Source organism: Micromys minutus (assembly GCF_963924665.1).
Source record: "Micromys minutus genome assembly, chromosome: 17".
In the NCBI taxonomy this organism is placed as follows: Eukaryota; Metazoa; Chordata; class Mammalia; order Rodentia; family Muridae; genus Micromys; species Micromys minutus.
The window spans coordinates 1742283-1764838 of record NC_137952.1 but is presented as its reverse complement, the minus strand read 5'-3'; the positions used below and the strand labels follow the sequence as shown (position 1 = coordinate 1764838).

General features: G+C 48.7%; 1 protein-coding gene across 1 annotated transcript; it reads right to left on the bottom strand.

Annotated features, from left to right (window-relative positions):
• Window positions 1-677: 677 nt before the first annotated feature.
• ARHGAP1 (Rho GTPase activating protein 1) lies at window positions 678-21319 on the bottom strand (the record flags this gene model as incomplete). Its single annotated transcript, XM_080930861.1, is given in 15 exon segments — window positions 678-2357; window positions 2496-2599; window positions 2838-2966; window positions 3378-3455; window positions 3623-3699; window positions 3783-3890; window positions 4235-4333; window positions 4478-4564; window positions 4722-4853; window positions 9654-9741; window positions 17268-17363; window positions 17544-17678; window positions 19812-19884; window positions 21202-21294; window positions 21296-21319. Coding segments are annotated over 15 exon segments (1512 nt in total). The 3' UTR covers window positions 678-2168.
• Between the last annotated feature and the right edge of the window lie 1237 nt (window positions 21320-22556).

The following is a 22556-nucleotide window of genomic DNA, read 5'->3' as shown; positions in this document are numbered from 1 at the left end:
TTACATTTATGATGTATGTTTGTGTAGAGAGTGTGTTGCCACAGAGGCCAGAAGAGGGCATTGGATTCCCTGGACCTGGAGTTAAAGAGTTGTGAGCCACTGTGTGGATGCTAGAAACTGAACCCATGTCCTCTGGGTTCACCAAGCATTCTTAACTATTGAGTTAGCTCCCAGCTCTATCAATCAGAGCAGCTGTTACTAAAGCTTGAGACCTTCAACAAAGAAGAGCTTTAGAGCTGGGCAGACAGACCATCAAGAGATAACTCAGTGCAAGTCTGACAACCTGTGCTTGTTCCTCTGTACCTACACAAAAGGAGAAGAAAAGAATTCCCTCTCTCTCTCTCTCACACACACACACACACACACACACACACACACACACACACACACGAGTGGGGGTTCTTTGGAAGTAGGGGTAAAGGGAGTAGTAGGTAGGGTCATTAGACCTTCACTGGAGAACCTGCACCTGCACACTCTATATAATTCTGCCCTAGTTACATGTGATCTTGGAAGGCACTAGACTTAAGTGTATAGGAGGTGAAGACCAACTGAAGGAGGGACCCCATCTGTGTAGCTTCCCACACAGGTATGAGTTCTCCATGATACAGCTTCTTGGGGTCACCATCCTCAAGCAGGCTTGGATTTTTTTTTTTGGGGGGTGGGGGACATTGATTGGTGCCTTATCGGGAGTATAGGCTTGTTCACATTTCCCTGATTAAGATGGACTGAAGAGGGGACTTCCTAAAGCTCTCTTTCTCAGCTACAGCATACTTCCTGCCTGGTTCTGAACTTCAGGCTCTTCATTCCTAAACAGCCAGATTGGCATTTTTCATTTCCATTTTTATTGAAATACAAAAAGTGCAGACAATAAAATACATGATTGGTGCCAAGGAAATGGTGGTAAACGTGAACACTGGATTCACAGCAAGAGCGCCCCCGCCACAGACTGACAGGAGAGAAACGAGAGGTCCAAAAGGCTCCTCAGTAATGGAGTGTAGCCACACTTGATACAAAAATGTGGGCAGAAGCAGAGTGGCCCAGGCTGGGTCGGGTGTGAGGCCGGGGACTGACCAGATAGAACATTGGTGCAGGAAAGAGCCAGTGAGATCAGGCCCAGCTTCATCTGCAAGGTATTAGTGCCATCTCCTGAGCTGTCCTTCCTGGCCACACCTGTAGGGCAGGGTCACTGCAGGTACCTCCCTGTCATTGGAGGATAGACTTCAGGAAGAGGGTCACAAGAATTCATTAGGGATAAAATGAAATCTACCAATCATCACTGGGGCTCAGGCTTTCTGAAAGTCAAGAGGACCTGCAGCCACCATATTCCCCCAGAGGAGTTGCTAGAGCCTACTCAGCAGGGGTGATCCATTAGTAAAAACCTCTGTCAGTCTTAAGGGCTTCTGAGCTCCTGACTTTCCAAGAGTCCCCAGGCAGGAGGTGAGAGCCACCATGGGTCCTGAAGCATTAGTATCTCTGGCCAGAACAGGGGTCAGAGTAACTCCACACCAAAAGACCTTTGGCTGAAGATCTGCGCACATGAAAATGAAGGGAAGGAAAGGAGGGCCAGGACTGCTGTAAATGGTCCTACCCTGGGAGTGGACAGGACCATTTCAATAGACTCATATCCACGGTGCCAAGTGTGGCAGAAATAAGGGAACAGGACACGCCGGGGCAGTACCACTTGGGAAGAAACACCAGGAGGCAAAGTGACAGGCCAACTCTGGTCTTGTCACCCCTATTAGTAGGAAGGACAGGCACGGGGAACTTGGACCCAGGCCAACACTCACTTCCTAGCAGTCAGGAAAGAGAGGACCAGCCCCAGCTACCAGCACAGCCGGCAGTGATGTAGTCTTCTCCAGTTGCCAGGGAAACAGGCAGGAAGAAAAGGTTTACTGGGGCTGAATCCTAGAAGAACTAAGCCCAGCAACCAGAGAGGCAATGAGAGCTGTAAGGCAAAGAAAATGTCTGACAGTTACAGAGGCCTCCAAGGTTGGTAAGGGGTGGACAGAGGGAGAGGAGGGGTTGCCCAGTTAGTGGGCTCCAACTTCCATCTCCTGGGGATTCATGGCCCCTTCCTAGGCAGGAGCCCCAGACTCCAAGAAGGTTAATGCCAGGAGGACAAGTCCAACTGGGGCTGCCAGAGAAGGAGCTGGAGGCGAGGACTAAGCTCAGACCCCCCGGGCCTCTGCGCTAGGGAACAGTTCCCCTTGATGATCCAGGAGGAATTTAGTGAAGGTGTTGATGGGATTAATGGCCTTGAGGGTGATGGCAGCATCCTTAGCCCAGAGCAGGTTAGGGCCGAAGACTACAGCCAGGTTAGTGTTGGTCATCTTGTTCTGGTCACAGTGGGCAGATATCTACGGAAGGAAAGGGACTACAGCTAGAATCTATGGTCCCTGCCTCCTCCTCCCAGCAACCACATCCAGAGCATCCGAGCAGTGATAGCTTCTCCTCCCCCTCACCAGGTGAGCAGTGGAGGCCACGGGACTTCTCACCTGCACCAGGAAGGCAGTCAGGAAATGAAGCACCTGGTAGTTCTCCTCCGGCAGAGTTTGGAGAACCTGCTGTGTCACCTCCACTCTCTGGCTTTCATCAATATCTGTGAGGGATGGAGATCTGGGTTACAGGGCATAGACTGGCCCTAGAAACCTTGATATGAGCCTAGTGTGGAAGCCCAACTGAAATTCCTGGGAGCTGCTTATGCCCACAACCCTATGGGGCAGGATGAGTGGAAGTATGGCCACACACACACACACACACACACACACACACAAGGGGGTAGGGGAAAGCTCAGTTCTAAAGGATTTGCATAGCTGGGGAGGAAAGAGAGAACTCACTGAGGAAGCCCACAACATGGGGGTAGAGGTCAAAGGTTAACAAGGGTTCAGGAAGCTCCCGAAGGAATGTCTTGAGGATGACAGCTGGCAGGTGCAGTTCATTGTACTGGTCAAAGTCCACCGGCAGCCCTTCATGGGGGAGAAAAAGATGGAGAGCACTGAGCCCGAGGCCAGGAGGCCCCACACCTCACTTTGTCCACTGCACAAGCTGCCTTTCCCCAGGATCCCCCTAGTACATTCTTCTGTAACAAGGGATGCAGGCTCAGACCATTGTCACACAGGGTAATTACTCCTTGCCTCTAAATGCCCCTGAACATGAGGCAGCAAGCCTGGAACATCCAGGTTGACATAGGACCTATGTGGTCACACCAAAGGATACAGAAACCTCTGGCAAGAAGAAAATCTGGAACCTTGCTTACAGCCCTCACAGTTACAACATGCCTCGTCTTCTCATACACACACACACACACACACACACACACACACACAGAAACATCACTGTGCACAGTCTGGACAAGCTCCTGGGTCTGGTCCACTCACCCATATTGTATTTCTGCTGCACTTCCCGGACAACCTGGGTGTTGGCCGACCTCCGGAAGATGCCCTCGGTGGTAAGAGCTGGAGAACAAGGGAGCCTGGTGAGTCTCAGCACTCTGGGGACAGGTCTCTTCCCAACCCCGTCACTGCGAGTGCACTTTTCTATGCCCTGTCCAAAGTTTCTCAAGGGCAGCTGGGCAACAGGGAGGCTTGGAAGGTCGACGGGCCTTGGGCTGCAGGGCACTCACCGTGAGCCTGCAAGTAGGCGACTGTCTCCCTGAGCACAATGGGAATGGGCTCCTGGTTTGGGTTTTTCTCCTGGAGGCTGTGGGAGCAAAGGGTGAGCTGGGACTCTGCATGCTGGTCCAGCCCCACAGCCCCGAGCCCCCCTAGCTTTAGCATACTCACTGCTGTAATGAGACCCCAAACTGCTGATTAGGCAGGGGGGGGCGTGGTGGCATGGGCTTGGGAGCTGTTGCAGGACTCTTCTGTGTGGATTTGAGGAAGTCATCATACCTAGGGGAGCAGATGGAACAAGGGTCAGCCCTCTGGCCTTTAGTCTTACAGCCAACTTTATCAAGTCTTACTGTGTGCTTTTACATGGATGATTTCATATGTCCTCAAAACCATCGCGCCTGATATAACACAGTGAAAAACACTCTATAAAGAGATTCCGTCAACAGCTGGTGACAGAAATGGGGTTTGATCTGTCTCTGGATCTTGACACTGCCTGTCTCCACTTTCCCTGGGTTCTCTGGACTCCTGACTGCCACCCAAACAACACAACCACACAACTGAGCCAGTGGACCCACAAACACCCACCCCCCTGCCCAGACTATGGGCCCACCCAGCTGTCTCACTTGAGCACTTGGCGAGGGATCCCCAACTGCTCCAGCTTCACGTGCTCACTTAGCTCACTCAGGTAATTCACGTAGAAGATTTTCCGTCCGAACTTGAAACTGGAGGTCAGAGAAAGGATCTGCTGTCAGGCTGGGCCTCAGTGGTAGGCCTTGCCCTCCCTGCAGACAGGTTTCACCCCAAGCTGGCCACATCTGCTTGCTGTGTAAGGGACAGGTTACATGGCCCAGCTGTGGCCTGCTCACCTGATGAGAGGCTTAAAGAGGATAAGCAGAGTTTTGATGAACATGGTTGGGTGCACAATGTACAGAGCCTTGATGTTCTTCTTGTACCTGCAGGCCGAGGGGGAAACTGGTAAGTGGGGGGGCGGGCAGGGCTGTTGGGGTCCTGCTTCCATTGACATGGAGTAAGGTCCTGACTAAGAGAATCACCCACAGCCCAGACTTAGCCACCCTAGGCTCAGGAGCCCACCCCCACATCTCAACACACTTGCGGTCAAACTCTCGGTAGGCATCCCGTAGCCAGCTGAGGGAGGGCTTGTTGTCACTGGTCAGGCCGTGGTGCAGGTACAGGAGTGTGTAGTCACTCTCCACATACTGGTCCAGTGTGTGTTTCAAGTACCTTCAAGAGAAATGCCCAGGACTGGGGTTGTGGCTCCATAGCAGAACAATTACCTAGCATGTGTGAGCCATAGGTTTACCACCTAACATCACAAACACATAAAAAACTTGTTCAGACCTGTCCTCCACACAACAGGTGTGGCCTGTTTCCATAGAAACCAGGACTTGCAGAACTTACATGTGGCTTCCTTCTCCACAGACTCTCCCTGCTATCATTTGGCTATGTAACCCACAGCCACTTTCCTGGAAGGAAGTAGAGGGTCGGCCTAATGGAGAAGTAAGTATGCAAACAGCCCTCATTTTGAGCAGCAGCAACCAGGAGCCCCGAGCTGCAAGCGAGGCTGTGTATCCACAGTTAAAAGCGTTTGACTTATTTTCTCAGGATCTCCATGAGTCAGTAGCAGGGACCGTCACTATTACTGGTAAAAGCTTTTAGTGTCTGCCAAGTTCTTCCAATTCCTGATTCTTCCCTCATAACAATTGAGGCTAAAGTAAACCACATCGTACTACTGAGGGCATCAGCAGAGGTCGTGTCTAGCTAAAGTTCAGTTTGTGGCAGGACCTAGTAGTGAAGTGTCCAACCCCAACACTGCATTCTAGACCTTGGAACCGTTCTGCCTTTTTTATGTGACCTATGGTATAGTATATAAAATATTGTGTTCATGAAAGGACATCAGGATGGCCAAAAGGTCAACCAACTATTCCAGTTCCTAGGCTCCTAATGGACCACAAAGCCATACTCCTCAGGTTTCCTATGCTTATAATAGGGTATGTACCACCCCAATATATAAATACACATTCATATTGTGATGCTTTGCATATGCTTGGCCCAGGGAGTGGCACTATTAGAAAGTGTGGCCTTGTTGGAGGAAGTGTGTCACTCTGGGGATGGGCTTGAGACACTCCTTCTAGCTGCCTGAGGATGCTCAGTCTGTTCCTGGCTTCCTTTGGACGAAGATGTAGAACTCTCAGCTTCTCCTGCACCATGCCTGCCTGGATGCTGCCATGCTTCTGCCTTGATACTGGGCTGAACCTCTGAACCTGTAAGCCAGCCTCAATTAAATGTTTTTATTTATAAGACTTGCCTTGGTCATGGTGTCTGCTCACAGCAATAAAACCCTAAGACACATATTGAGCCCACTTGAAAGTCTGGAAATAATGAAGAACAGAGAGAGGGAGAAGAGCCTAGGGTGAGACCTCTTAGAAGATGAACAATCAGCTCCTTGGCTCTAGGAGGGAAGACAGTCTGTGCTGGACAGGCTGAAAGCTAAGCACATCTGAAAGGAGGGAATATCTGAGGGGGTGACTAGTGCCCAGATGAACGACCTGACCTAGAGACAGAGCCCAATGACTAGTCCCAGGGTGCAGCGCTGGACCAGCACAGGCAGGCAGGGCACAGTACTAATACTGCTAGATAACCATAGATCCTGATCGTTATCAAACCAACAACACCCGAGCCCTTATCCAACTTCCACATTGAGCATTCCGTAATTTACAAAGGGCTGTCACATAAAAAGATGGCATTTTGCAGTTAGGAAACCAGCAAAAATGACAGTAAAGTAGACAGACACCCTCATCCATGGAAGCAAGTTGAGGACTCCTTCCTAAGGAAACGGGGAGGAGCAGATGCATTCCTGTAGGCGACTTTTCATTCCAGAGTCTTATTAGGAAAAAACAACAACTGAGCAGCCAGCAAATTGTCCAGAATCAGGAGACTGGCTCAAGAAATCACGGGGCATCTATAAATAGACTATCTCACAGGATCTCTACAGGCAGAATTAAGCGGTGAAGTCAGGCGTCAGAACAGTGGTCATCCCTGAGGCAGACACTGGAAGAGCACACTGGAAGCAGGGTGGGGGGGTGGGTGTGGGAGATGAGGAGTGGGGTGGGGGGTGGGAGTGGGGGGCACTGCTAGGGTTGGAGTTTCTGTTTTGTTTTAGATGATGATTTCTTGAAACAAGGTCCCACTCTGTAGCTCAGGACATGGCTGGAACTCAAAATCCTCCTTCATAAGCTTTCCAAGTGCTGGAATTGAAGCCATGCTCCATCAAATTCATGAGAAACTGGGTGTAGTGATACTCAAGAGGCCAAGGCAAAAAGGTCATTTAAGCCCTGGTGTTTAAGGTCAGCTTACACGACAAAATGAGAGCTGCCTTTAAGCAGAAAAAAAAAAAAGCAGTACACAATTTGCTTACTTTTCTATGTGCGTATGAGTACAGAAGGTGAAAAATTACATGTTTTGTGTGGGGGTTTTTGGGTGGTAAGAGGAAAGACAGGATTCCACTATATAGGGAGTATGGCCTGGAACTTCTTATGCAAACCAGGCTGGCCTAGAACTCACAGACATCCACCTGCTTCTGTCTCCCAAGTGCTGGGATTACAGGTGTGCACCCACTATGCCCAGTTAAATAATAGGGTTTTTTGAGTGGATTTTTTTTTTTTTTGGTTGTTTTTTATTTGTTTTTTGAGACAGGATTTCTCCGTGTACTCTGACTGTCCTAGAACTCACTTTGTAGACCACATTGGCCCTGAACTCAGAGATCCTCCTGCCTCTGCCTCCCGAGTGCTGGGATTAAAAGCATGCACCACCACCACCCCACTAAATAACACATTTTTAAGAATGTCTTTGAGGAATGTTGTATACACAGAAGATGAAAAACTTATATAAAACATAAAACTGAATACAGTGGTTTTCTTTCTGGATGACAGGTCTATGAGACTTCATAAATTTATAGTTGTTTTTCCTGAATAACTACTTATATATTTTTAACTTCCCCAAATTGTAAAACTCTAAAAACATATGTGATGGATTTCATTATTACCCACAACTCTATGAGGAAGACAATACGCTTACAGAACTCAGAGAGAGGTGCCTCCAAGCATATAGCTAGTGAAAATACAGAGCTCAAGTCTAACTGGCCTTTTGATTCCAAGTTTCAAGCATTTTTCTATTTCAACCTCCTAAACCCCCTAGATCTGGGGAGTGGGGAAAGCCAAATCTGATGAAACCGGACTGGAAACAGGGCATGTATATAGTATGTGGTATGTGTGTTTGTGTATGGTGTGTAGTATGTGTGTGATGTGTGTGGTATATGTCAGTGTGTGTGTGGTGATGGTAGGAAGGTAGGGAATGGGATGGTGTGTGTGTGTGATATGCATGTGGTGTATATGTCTGTGTGTGATGTGTGTGGTGGATATGTGTCAGTGTGTGAGTGGTGGTGCGGAGGTAGGGAATGGGGTGGTGTGTGTGATATGTGTGTGTCTGTGTGGTGTATCTGTATGTGTATCTGTGTGTGTATGTGTGTGTGCAGTACTGGTATATGTCTGTGGGGTGTGTGTGTGTGTGTGTGTGTGTGTGTGTGTATATGTGTACAGTATACGGTATATGTCTGTGTGTGTGTCTGTGAGTGGAAGGAGGACAAGCAGGAGCAAATTGTCCAGGGCTTCCTGAGACTGAAGGAAGACCCAGACAGGCTCAGCTTCCTCAGCAACTGCTCCTAAAAACTAGGTACTTTCCAGTTGCCTATGATTTCCCGTCACTGGACCTTATACACAGCCACAAGTCTGCTTGGCACACCAGGTGGCACAAAAGCTGAGAGGGTTGGTAACTCAGCCCCCTCAGGCTGGACTTTATGGTGGGACCCAACAAGACTCTGCCTGCCAAGGAAAGAGAGGTCACAAGGGGGGGGAGACAGACAGACAGACAGACAGACAGACACAGACATAAAGACCTTATAGAGACAGCACAAGGAATGAGCTTCTGCCACACCAGAGGCCAAGTGAGACTTCAACTCAGGCCTGTGCCTTTCTTCTGTGGTCCTCGAGCCTGTCCCTGAGACTACAACCCCGCACGTGCACAGCATTCAGGATCAAGGAGCTGCTGTAGACAGTGTACAGAGCTCTTTAAACTGGTCAGGAGGAGGGAAACAATGGTCACTCTGGGCACACGGAGGGCAATCTCTGCTCTGCTTCATTGGATGACCCCATGCCTTTATGGGTCCCTGCTATGGACCCAGTGCAGGCTCAGTAGTGAAAGGCCAGGGGAGGGTCAGCCACGTCTGCACTTAAACACTGAGGCGGTTTGAAGGAGAATGGCCCCTGTAGGCTCACATATCTGAATCCTTAGCCACCAGAGAGTAGAAGTATTTAAGGAAGATTAGAAGGATCAGAAGGTGTGGCCTTGTAGGAGAAAGTGTGTCTTTTTTTAAAGCCATTAATTTTATGTGTGTGAGTGTTTTGCCTGCTGGAGTGTCTGTGCACCATGAACTTGCAGGACTTGTGAAAGCCAATAGAATACATCAACCCCTAATGAAATGCTTTCTTTCCTAAGAGCTGCCTTGGTCGTGGTGTCTACTGACAGCAATACAACAGTGACTGAGACAAGCAGCCTTTGGACTTGTGCTAGGAGAGAGTCTCACATTCACATGTGGTAAGCAGATGCTGCACAGGTACAAAAACCACTGACAGCAAACTTGGCACAAATAAGATGTTAATTATGATTAGAAATAGAAATGATTAAGAATAATGATTATTTCAGAAATACTATAGTTATACATATTTGGGTAGTAGTTACATTATCTCACCATCATCAGGAAAAAGACCACACCCTTCACTATCTTCTTTGAATGTTAAGAAAATAAGGCCCTGAGACACTCACCATCAGTCTAGGACTCCGACTCCCTCGTCTACAGCTCTTCTCCTTTGGGAAATGAGAGGTAACGTCCGGGAAGGAGACCCGGTGCCCAGGATGAAGAGGCGAATAAGGAAAATGGTCCCACTCCACTTCCCCACAGGTACTCACCCCAAGAGCTTGCTGTGGTCCAGCTGGTGGCTGGGGGGCATCCGGCAGGCACTGAACACAATGATCTTCCGCCCGTACTTATCATCACCTGAGCGGAGAGGCAGATGGAGTACAGTGAAAGGTGAGCCTGAGCGGTGGCTGGGGCTGTGTCAGCGAGCAGGGCCTGAATAACCCATGTCCGTCCTCACGGACATGCTTGGTACAGCTGCTTTCAGGGGCACTGAACTGGGACAACCTCCCAAAAAATTTCAACCTTGTTTTTTTTTTTTTTTTGTCTCATTAATACTTGTATTGATTATTTGAGAATTTTCTATCATGAAACCTGAGCATACTTGTTTCTCAGTCCTCCCAGGTCTTCCCTGCTGACCCCTCAGAGCTCCCCCGACTCTCTGTGAGTCATCAATACCATGGTAAAGGAGTTTCCTTGTTCTTCACAGCCATCAGAAATAGAGATCACAAACTTATTACCCATTAACCTTCCTCTTTAGCCCAGTTATGTTGCTGTACACTTGAAAACCTACACTTTGGAGGCAGAGTCAGGAGGATCAAGAGTTCAAGACTACTTAATAGGTCCAAGGCCAGCCTGTGACACTTAAGATCCAGTCTCAAAAAAAAAAAAAAAAAGAAAAAGAAAAGAAAAGAAAAGAAAAAAAATCACATTGAAGCTGAATAGAGTGGTATGGAGAGGACCTTTAATGCTAGCCCTCAGGAGTCAGAGACAGAAAAAACTATAAGAGCAGCCTTGTCTATATAGCAAGTTCCAATATAACAAGGCTATATAGTGAGACTTTATCTCATTAACTAAAAATAAATAAAATCATGTTGAAAGAGCAATGCCCATGAAGGCCACACACACTCTCCCATAAACGGATGAGAATACAACTCAGCTGGTAGAGTGCCTGCTTAGCCTAGCATACAGGAAACCACAGGCTTGGTCCCCATTGCAAATAAACTAATGCTGAGACTTAGATCTGTAATCCCAGCATGCAGGGGTAAAACACGAAGATCAGAAATCCAGAGTTATCTTTAACTACACTTGGGTAAATCTGAGGCTAGCCTGAGGTACAAGATATTCTGGCTCAGGGAAGAAAAATAATATTCAAGGCAACAGAAGTTTTACTATAAACAGGAAGACTGATATATGGCACAAAATATATGAACCTTGAAAATATGCTGAGAACAGCCTTTCATGATTTTGTGAGAGTCTAAGACAGTGGCTTTCAACTGTGGGTTGCGACCCTTTGGGGGATCAAACAACCCTGTTCACAAGGGCCAAATCAGACATCCATTGTGATTCTTAACAGTAGCAAAATTACACTTATGAAGTAGCAACACAAACTATCTTATGGTTGGAGATCACCATAATACTAAGGGTCTCAGCATTGGAAAGGCTGAGAACCACTGCTCTGAGACACGAGTCCATAGAGTTAGGAAGCAAATGGATGGGAGGAGAGACCTGATTCCTCAAAGTGGGCTTTGACCTCTGGGTGTGTGCCACGACCTGTTTGTACGTGTGCGTGCACATGCAAAAAATAACAATTTTGCTAAGATTTTTGTAAAGTGTTCTAGTTGTGCACACCTGCAATTCCATCATGGGAGGCTGAAGCAGGAAGGTGACAAAGTCAAGATCAACCTGGGGTACAACAGCAAGATCTTGTCTCCAAAAACAGCCCCTCATATCCACCAAAAATACATCCATCAAGGCCTACACTATCTTCCAACCAGACATTCTACAATTGCTTTACCCCTAAGTACCATGCTATGAGGACCTGGAAAACCTCTAGAAGCTGCTTCTCAACCAGTCCAAGGTTGCAGAGGAAAGTGGTCTGGTTGCTACACAGTAGGTCAGCCACCATAGTAATAACAATTCTGCCCACAGACACTTCCTGATTTTATTACTTGGGCTGCTGAGCATATTTGGCTCTGACTGAATGCTAGACACTTCTAAAAGCCTTATCTTTTCCATTCAAGGTATTCTGAATGGAGCTCAAAGGTATGGAGTTCAGGGGGGTTTGTGACGCCGTGGCAAAATGTCACCTGTTTTCTCAGAAGTATTTGTCCAAAACTCTCAATGTGATGATCTAGCCCAGATTGTCACACACCAGAAAGTTCTTGAGACACATGCTATTGCCCAAAAATGAAATGCTCTTCCAGGGTCAGCTTAGAGTCAAGGGTGCTCAAAAAAGCTCAACAGCAATAAAGCCAGGTTCTTGAACCCCCAAGTCCTCACCTGCTTTACCTTTCCAGAGACAACAAGTTATACCTGCCTCATCCCCTCAGCCTCAGAGGCAAAGGAGAATGAAGCCAGAAGAGTAGAAACTGAAGATACAGTCCCTAAATGCAGGGAGTTTGTCCTGCTCCACCTCAGCAGCAAGGACTGTTGTCCCTTTGTGAGCCTGACCATTCCAGGAGCCCTGGGGCTAACCCTTTTCCTACTGTTCTCTAGGCTGAGGCTGCTTAGTGGAAAGCAGGTGAGTTCTCAAGTGGAAAGCTGGTTCCTGTATGAATGCCCTGGTCCTAACAACTTCACAGCCCTGAATGCTCCTGGGTAAGCCCTCAACCTCATGGATCCTGCGGAAGCACAGTTCAGCTCTGTTAGCTCCAAAAGGGCCTGGTCAGGGTCCTCCAAAGAGCTTCCTGTGTCAGCATCGTAGGTCCAGCCACCGAGACCAGAGAGTTGTCTTGCTTCTTCATCTGTTCTAACATCCAACCACGGAGGACCATATGCATTGCCCCCAATGCTACTTCAACACGTGTGGAACACTTGTCTGAGTGTCCCCTTCATCCCCACCTCAAATAGAATCTGTAGACCTGGTCCTGTAAACATTCCTTAAAATGGAAGCCAGACATGGCAGCACACCTGTGTAATCCTAATAAGAGACCAGGAGCTAGACAGATTCCCAGGTAGGCAGAAAGATAGGGGTCATGGGTAAGAAACAAAGGTGGTGTTTCCAGGACAGCCAGTTTCTTCACCCTTCTCACTAGAGATAAAAGCCTGAAAGCTTAAAACTGAAGGCCTAGTAGGCTTTTGTCTCCAATCAGTGGGAGGCCTGTGGATGGACTGGCTCAGCAAGTCCAAGGTCTAATCGGGACATGTTATGTAACAGCTGTGAGCCAATCAACTATCCTATCTGTGTGGACAGCATTTTTAGCACCTCTGGACAGCTGGTGGTGAGAAATCTTACTTCACCAGGACAATCTGAAGCTGGTCAAGGCAAGACCTAACTCTAGTCCTACACTCAGGAAAGGCCCGGATTAAGTACATTTGCATTTGAAGTTCAGGGCAGAACACTTAGAACTATAGCTCAGGACAGGGCAGGTTCAGCGGATGTAGGTGTGTTAGGTACAGCTGTCTCTTGGGATCCCCTTTTGCCCCTGATCTTCACACCTGAAGAAAGATGTTTACAGGATTTTTGATTGTTAACTTGCTTGTTCTCTGATTCAGAACTGATGTTATCTTTCTGCATGTAATTAAAGTGGTTTAAAAGGAGGACGTAATAAACAAGGCTCCACTTCAGCCTCAAGACTGGCTGAAGTCATGTTACAATTCTGACTGTCTCTTTTTTTCTTTCAAACCTCGTTTGGGCCCTGGGGAATCTGTTGTTTGACCGAGCTTGACTCAGACATATCTGCTTCAACTGACCAACCCCAGATTAGGGGAAGAAAATTCCCGAGACATTTTCAGCTTTCCCAGGACCCCCTCTGCTTCAGAGGATCTTTTCTCAGTGTGTCTTCTGAGTGTGTGTGAGTGTGTTTCCTTACCTCCAATGAACAAGCCTCTCCAACTGCTGATTCTGCCTGTGTTCGATATTTCTCCACTCCTACCTGTTGTGCTTGAGATTTTTCTTTCCCGAATTTTAAGTCTTTAACTGGCAGAGAAAACAAATCCTATCTAGATGTCACTGTACTACAAGCACTGGGAGGTAGAAGCAGGAGAATCGGGAATTCAAAGCAAGGATCAGCTACGTAGTAAGTTCCAGGCCAAGGTGGGCGGCTACATGACATCCTACCTCAAAAAACCAAATTCCTTCAAATGGCTCCCAGGACTGAGTGTTAACCTCACCTCTCAGGCTGCACCAAGCACACCTTCTATCACAGCAGCTCTGGAAGCCCAGCATGCCAGGCCATTTGTTGCTTACATGAGCCAGCCCATTCCCCAGACAGTTCTGCTCCAAACGGGCCACTATGGACCTGGGAGACTGAACACACACACCTGCCTCTCCCTTCACCCAGACAGGTGAGGTGGCTCTTCCCATGGCTCGCAGCACTGATCCAATTTCTACTCCTCTGTGTAATTGTTCAAGTACCATCTCCCAATGACTCATGAGCAGCCTGAAGGCAGGGTTGCCTTTGACCTGCTCCTGTCCAATCCTGTCAGGCACTCAGTAAGTGCTGGCGTATGAGGATGTGTAGTGACAATCACCTATCGTCCCAGCTACTTAGAGGGCTGAGGTGGGAGAGCCACGGGTGCCTACCAGTTCAAGACCACCCTGGGCAACACAGTAAGATCCCTTCACAAAGATGCGGGTCACATGACATGGAGTCTCATTTCTGAACTTGTATTTGGCTAAGTGTGTTAGGCAATGAGTTTCTGGAAGTTGAAGAAAAAAATTTTCTAGACAAAATCCTTAGCATGGCACTTGTATCAAGTTTTTGCTTGTTTGCTTTGTTTTTGAGACAGACTGTTAGACCAGGCAGCGGAGGCACACACCTTTAATCCCAGCACTAGGAGGCAGAGGCAGGTGCATCTCTGTGAGTTTGACACCAGCCTGGTCTATAGAGTGAGTTCCTGGACAGCCAGGACTACACAGAGAAACCCTGTCTCAAAAAAAAAAAAAAAAAAAAAAAAAAGAGAGAGAGAGAGAGAAAGAGAGGGGGCAGGGAGAGGCTGTTGATATGTAGTTCTGACTGGCCTAAGACAGTAGCTCCTCTTCCTTGGCCTGACGGTCAGGATTTGATATGCATTACAGGTACGTGCCCACCATACCTGGACGGAGGCAGGTCTGCACTGAAGGCCTGGGTGCTAGCAGCTCTCTGGACTCTGGGCCAGTTGCTGGTGGCTTGGAGCTAAGTCCCTGCCCTCATTTGCTTCCCACTGGCTCTGTCAGGGACAGGAAAGAGCACAGCAGGGGCAGAGGCACTGACTCAGACTGGCAGCCAGCCACAAGAGCTGAACTTCAGAAGCCTGCCTGCACAGAGGGACATCAACACAGAGGAATGGCTGGAATGCAGGTGCGAGGCTCAAGTGGAAAGGTCTGGGGTCCTTAAAGCCATTCTTTGAGCTCCTACCCCAGGAACAAGGCAGCCCTCCCTGGCTGGAAGAGTCAAGGACTGCGCCAAGGTAGAGGGTCTGAGAGTTCTGGAATGTAAAAGTGTCAATGAGAAGTTAAGGCAGTGGGCCAGGAGCATGCTGTTCCACCTCTCAGCTGGCCACAGAAGTGGGGAGTAGAAACCATATGTTTTTGTGAGTAACCCTAATAAACTCATCAGCTCATCGAAACGAAAGAAGGAAAGAAAGGAAATTATGTTCCACAAAAATCTATTACAAAGACATATCCACCTTCTCTAAAAAAAAAAAAAAAAAAAAAAAAATCACACCCTGGTGGCCCTAGAGGGGTTCAAGGAGCCTATGACTAATATGTGGTCATACCCCAGTATTAGCATGACTCCGTGTTAGAAGTGTTAGAGTGTTAGCTTCAAGGGGTGGAGGGGGCTCTTCCTCACCAAGTCTTTAATACTAACTGTGAGCCTCATCTAGTAACACACATTGAAGAAAGCCAGGCTAGCAAGGGTCAGGACTGGAAGGCAGACACAGGATGAGGCTCAGCAGCACTAAGGTCTAGGCCCTGTCCTCTGGCTCCCCTGAAGTGGAAGCTGCATTGCCAAGTCTGTGAGCAGGCAGGGTGGCTGCTACACAAAGCACACAGGAATCTCTTACCTACTGTCAGACTGGATTGGAACTGTTCCTGCCTCGGAACCTTCAGAGAGAAGTGGGGCTGTCAACTGTGGTTTCTCTAGGGCTCAGGGGAGAAGGCCTAGGGACATCTAAGGTAGGAGTATATGACTCAGAAAGTTCATGGTATGTGATGGACAGTTCAGAGACTTGTTACATTTTTTTAATTGTCAGGAATTTTGCAAGCCATCTGACATTTTGTCTGAAGCTTGAAACCAGCTGTTGTAGAAACTGAAAATGTTACAAATAATGGTCTCTTTGCCTCCTTTCTGGAGAGTCTACTGTTGCCAGAACAGCACTGGAAAGACCCTACCCAGACCAAGCCACAGTTGACTGAGGTCCATGACAACCTCCCACTGTCTTGTTCACATGGGCTCTTTCTCTGAATTCTAGTACCAGAGACCTCCCCACTGGTTCTTCAAATAAGCCTCACCTGCAAGGCACACAGGGAGACCACCACCAGGGTCGCCACAGCACGTGCTGGCCAAGCCTTGTCAGTCCCAGGAGCTTCCTAAGGCTGCTTCCCCTGGATTTTAGGTGTCGCCGCACAGCCTCCACCTTATCATGTCTCTCACAAACTGCCACTTCCAGCTTCCAAAGCCACCATCAGCTCCCAACTCCCTAGAATGGGGCTCTAATTAAGCTGGCCCCACCGGCCACCACCAAGAGCCCTTTCTGATTCGTAGACCCAGAGGCCACAGCCAGGAGAGGCCAAGCACAGACAGCCAGAACTGGCACCTACCTGGCTGGGCCCCCTCAGGCTCGCCACAGTCTGCAGAAACAAATAAACAAAAAAAGCTGCAGGGTGATGGCTTGTGCCAGACAGGGGCACACGCACAGAGGCCTCAGAACTGACCACAAGATCGGCAAGTAGACATTAGACACCTAGGCCAGGAAGGAACTCTGCCCTGCTTCTGCAGGGATGAGAGAGACCATTCAACACCTCCGAACTAGCCGAAGTAAGCATCAGAAACCAGAAGCACAGGCGCCACGGAAATCCTTAGATGTTATGGCCTCTTCTACCTCTGACGGCTAGAGACGGACAGCTCTCTGAGGCTCGCTACCTCCCTGCTCCGTGTCTTTTCTGGGGCTTGCCCTATGAATAGAGGGAGCTATTCAAAGGGCTTGGGTTTCGGCACCCAAGGACAGCACATCTACTGGAAACTCGATGCTCCAGGGCGCCATTGCCAACCCCCAGAAGAGCTGACATTCCCCCAGTGACCGATGAGGGAAAAGCTGACATCAGGGCGGGGAAGGGAAGAGAAGGTATGAAGAAAAGGGCAAGGCCACCTTTTCAGGGCCAACTGTGTGCTGGCTCCCAGGATGTTCTAACACACAAACACTACTGTACAGGATCCTCTTGACAACAGCGTGAGGAAGGAGCTCAGAGAGCAGAGCTGGAGATCAAACCCAGCTTCCTAAACTTCAGAGCTATTAGGCCACAAGCCTCCCACGTCACGGCTGTAGTGGAAGACAATGACCGGTGGTCAGGAAGTAGTGGTGGGTACGGGCCATCAAAAGCAGCCCGTGCTCCTAAGGAAGGTGTATATGCTCAAGAGTAGACCAGGGGCTATAAAATGTGCTCTTTCTTGATGTTATAAGAGGCTTCTCTATAGGGGCACAGACTATAAGGGAAGAGGTATAGCACTGGGCACGCTTACCTGCTACTTCCACAATCTGGTGTCGGGCAATGTCGTAGTAAGGGTCATCCCACTTCAGGTGTGTGGCAGGCTCTGGAGAGGTGCTTTTAGAATCATCTGAGGAACATGCCAAAGGCAGAGTCAGCATGGGACTGGCCCAGCACTTTCCCCATGACTCACCCTCTTTGGCCTTTCCTCAGTGAGGCTTGTGTCCCTGGACTCCTTGCCCCAACCTTATCTCCGGAAGTCCCCTCCAACAGGAAGGGGTCTCCCCTCTGTAATGTCACAGCTGCCCACCTGACTTGGGAAAGTCTGGCATTTCATCAGAAGGCCAGTTCTTCTCGTCAATAGAGGCCAGCTTCAGCTGGTTCAGAGCTTGGCTGGTGTCATCCAGGGTCAGGTCATCTTGCAGTTCTGAGAGAGGGTCCATGGCTGAGGAGAAGCAGAAGGGAAGCCTGGGTAGGGGGTGGGGAGCCAGTGGCCTTCCCTCTTCACTTCTATACTTCTTACAGTGACTCCTCTGTCCCCTTCTGCCCTCTTATGGCACCCTTGTACCTATTCCTCAACAGTTCTCACCCTGCCAAGAGTTCCACAGAGCATGTTGCCAAAGAAGGCAGCTGGGGCAGGGGATGGCTCAGCCCAGCACCTTCCTTCAGGTCTTCAGCTGGACGGTAAGGGCCGTGCCAGGTCCCACACTGACTGTCACCTGACTGACCAAGTAAAGCAGGAGCAGCCGCCAGGGCATCTCCTCAGAGATTCCAGAGTGCAGAAGCCAAGATGTTCCAAGAGCTGAAGGATCTAAGGGCCTCTAAATAGCATGTCTGAAAAAGGCCAGCTGGGGCCTGGCTAGTCTACTTCTCTCTCTAGCCCAGAGCTGATAGGGTTCCAGAAAAAGGGACCGTGGCTGAGGTGCTCAGCTTGGTTTACTTGGGACAAGGGCCAGTAGCAGGGGATGGAATCTACCTGCCAACCCAGCAGATCCCTTCAGGTCCCTAGGTTCTCAGGCCCTCTCTAAATTTGTAGGGATTCCAGACAGTAGTTTCACAGTGGCAACAACAGCAGATTACCTTAAGGATTAGAGAGGGCAGAGGGAAAGAGGTTGCTAACACCTACAGCACAGAGGTAAGGCTTTGAAGCACAGATCTGTCAGGAAGGGAAACGAGTCAGCACTGAAACCAGGTTCTCGGTCCCAGCCAAAGGAGGTGGCCCTTTTTGCTCTCCCCATAAAAAACACCTCCCTTGAGCTCACCGGATGGGTGAGGAAGGAGATTTCAGTCCAACCCATTTGCCCAACCCCAAAGAAGAGGCTGCATTCCGACGCCAGAAAAGAATGACATATATGGTCAGAGAACCAGCAGGGCAGATAAGAAGAGCAGAAAGGGCCGGGGGTAGGAAGAAGAAAGAGCTGCCTGGGAAATCCACACTAGGGATCGTGACAACCTCCATTCCAGCACACAGTGCAGCTTAGGGCTCTAAATGGTGAACCAGCTCCCAGGGGCTAAGCAACAACTGCCTTGTCACCATGGCAACATACTGAATCAGTAGAACTGTTTCAAGCTTTCAAAGCAAAAGACCAAAGCCCCCTTTTTTGCTTGCTTTTTCTTTTCCCCTGCCCCTCAGCCTTATCCACTACCTCTGCTGACCACCAAAGTATAGGTTCCTCCCTAAGTACACAAAGGACAACCCTGTCACATTTGGGAATGCATTCCTCTTGGTGAGTAATTTTGGCCTTTGCCCAAAACCGGATCTTCACTTCCCCTTCAACCCTCTGTCCTCCAAGCAGGTGGTCTTCATTCGTGAGGACTTTACCTCTGACCCACCTATTCCTCCCTATTCAACCAGGAGATTATAGGGAGGCTTCAAACAGGAGCTGCTAACTCAAAGGTTCTCAACCTGTGGGTCACAACCCCTTTTAGGGTCAACTGATCCTTTCACAGGGGTTGCTTAAGACCAGTAGAAAACACTCATGTTTATATTACAGTTCGTTATGATGGCAAAATTATAGTTATGAAGTATCGGTGAAAATTTTATGGTGGGGGGGTCATCACAACGTGAGGAACTATATTAAAGGGTCACAGCATTAAGAAGGCTGAGAAGCACTGGCTCATTATAGGGCAGGTTCCAGCAACGTCCTCCTGCTTAAGCCTTCTCTCCATTCCTATCACTGCTTAGGTACAGAGTCCTGGATCTTCCCCCACACCTACCCAAGAGAATCTTTCTGTGCATAGTAAGTACCTGGTCTGATAGAATATGGAAAACTAGGTTAAAGTCCTGACCAAGCCAAGGGCTGCAAAGATCCCAGGCGAGTGTCTTTCCTGTCTGGGCCTAAGCTTTCCTCATCTTCAGAAGCAAATCCCAGAAATATAACTCTCCAGTGTTCAGAACAGGATAAAAAGTAGCAGCTAGAGCTGAGCTATGTGCAAAGGAAAAAGAGGGAGAAGAAAGCTAAACTTGACTCCCACTTCTGTCTCGACAGTCAGTTCCACTGGAGCTGATTTCCTCCAACTCCCACATAACCTCCTTCGCTAGTAAAATCACAGTAGTGCCAGCTTTCTGGCTTCTCACCTGCTTCTGTTGACTTCTGATCCAGATGTTTATCTGCTAGCCAATGGGTGAATGAAGCCTGTGAAGGAAAATGCTAACACAAAATAGTAGAAATTAAATATATCAGCCACCTGCAAAATGCTACTCTCTCAGATTAGTACTCCATTTTCAGCAGGTGAACCATTTACCTTCAGAGAGTATTTAAAAATCACTTCAGCCAAAGGCTTTGACTTTTGTAAAACAGCGACTCTCTGAAATTCTGATGTTTGTGGACTTTCTCACTAAGAAAAATGAACAGATCCACGAAACCTTGCATGCAATTTTAAAGATTTCACAAACCCTCTGAGAGTTATTGCTTAAGAACGTATTTCAGGGGCTAAGTCCATAGCTCAGTAGAGCACTTTGCCTGCATACACAGGGCTCTTGATTCCCTCTCCAGCACACACACACACACACACACACAACCAAAGCAATTTATTCAGAACAATGCTCAGTACACAGTAGACTCTGTTATTAGTTGAATGAATGAATGAATGGAGTGAGTGAGTGAGTGAGTGAGTGAATGATTTTCCTAAGTAGAGAAGGAAATGGACATTTGTGAAGGGCCTATATAGTACCATGAACTGGACACAAATTCACCTCACAACTGCACTACTAGTTCAGCATATGCTATCAAAACCATTTTACAGTTTGAGCAAAAAGTGAGCAAATGCTAAAGGTCACAGAACCCAAAGGCAGGATTTTAATTCACAAGTACCAGTTTGAGGTGGTCTCTTGGTTAAAGTCAACCCCCTCAACAATAATCTTAAGTGAGTGTCAGTCACGAAGTTCACAGGGTTCAGAGAGGCACTACAAAGGGGCATTCAGACTTCTAATTTCAGGGCTAAACAGAGATAGCAACTTGAAGTCACACTATTTGCTGGTGCTGGAATCAGTTTGGTGCTGGAAAAATACAAGTCCTGTAAAACTGCAATTCTATAAACTATAATCGTGTTTGCATAGCGTCAAAAAAAAAAAAAAAAACGATTGAGTGTACTTCATTTCACAAGAAAGTGAGACGAAAGCAGGGCCTATCGACTGACAAGGTAGATCACTTCCCCCTAATTTCTAGTTCTCAGTGCTATGCCAGATCCGATCAGGAAGACTTCTCCCTCCCACGGGTTTGCTCTGGCTTGGCCTATGCCTTGCGGAGGGAAGGAAGTGAAAAAGTGGCTGTCTTCTCTTTGCAGGCGCCGAAGTGGGACAAAATCCCGGCAGCAAAGAGATCAAGACCCTCGGACACAATTCTACCCCCGCGCCAATGCCTTGGATTTTCCCTTTTCCGAACCAATTTCTTTAGATGACCAAAGCAACTCTTCTCCACCACCACCCCACCACCACGCCCAGCGAGACCCCGCGCTCTGCAGCTCACCGCGTTCCGGCAATGCTCCCTTGCCACGCCTGTCAAAGCTCGGCAAACATCCGGCTCCGAGGTGGGAATGGGAACCGCCCCCTTAGGGGGCCCACAGCTCCCCAACCACTTCCGCCATATCCTCTACCTACTTCCGGCTTGCTGCCCGGTCCAAACATGGCTTTCCTGGTGCTCCGCCCACTTCCGGCAATCACCTGCCAAACTGATAATGAGGCTAGACAGCCTAACTGTCCGACTCGTCGCTACCCAAAGTGAGCGGGTTCGGTTCCGCTCTTCCAGATGCTGGAAATTATCGGGCCTCTGAATCCTAGTTCGTATGGCAGTCGGATAGAGTTCTGTCTGACAGTTCTGTGTTTCAGTGACGCCTAACCTTCCAGCTTCTTTCTTGAGCATAAATTTGGAAGTCAAGGACTGTTTCCGGGAAGAGTCGGGACAAATAAATAGATAAGCGCTCGCTCACTTCCTGTAGAGGGGAGCGGCGGGAGGCTCTGTTCCAGGATGAAGGAGGTGGAGGAGGTGTTCTTGGAGAAGCCATTGCCACACCGTGAGTGACCTGCGATGTCTGCGACCCTTAGCCCTAGACTAATTGGCCACAGCATTTTCTAGTCAACGCCTTCCCCCGCATTCCTTTTTCTCTTGAGCCTGGGATCCTGCTCCGGTGCCCTAAGAGGCACCTTCCAACCTTTCAAGGGCCCCGGTAAACCTTGCTAATCCCTCGGACTATGGAGGCATAGTTGACCCTGCACTTCCTCTTGCATCTTTCCCCAACCCCACGCCTTCATGGGCTGCTCCTTTACTGCCTTCCGGTCTCCCTGCAGCCCCGAACCACGCCTGGGCCAGGATGGAGCCCTTCCGGAAAAGGCTTTGCTCAGGGCCTCAAAGATTACCCGTCGGGTACGAACCCTGCCATCCTTGCTCTAAGGAGCCTCCCCTTGGCCTTTGGTCCCACGAAATCCAGGAAACAGCACTTGGGGGGTCTGGTGTGTCGGAGCACACCTGCAGCCTGGACTGCATTGGGGACCTCTGGAAGAAGAGGCTGTCTTGGAGGGGAATGAGGGAGTGAAGACAACGCAAGAGGAGGTATTGAGGAGTAGGACTTCTGTCTGAAAGTTTGGGGGAGGTCCAGACGTTTCTGGACAGCTCTTCCAGTTCGTTAGAAGCAGGGTATTTTCAAGCTCTGGGAAATAATTGTCCCTTCATCCCTACAGTAACTTAAGAATGCAGATGCAAAAACGTGTGAGAAACCGAATTCCTACAGTGTTGGCAGTTACAAAGATCAGAAGCTAAGGTTACCAAGATCAGATTCAAGCCTCATCAACTAGTTTGCTAAATTACACACCTAATATTACTCACCT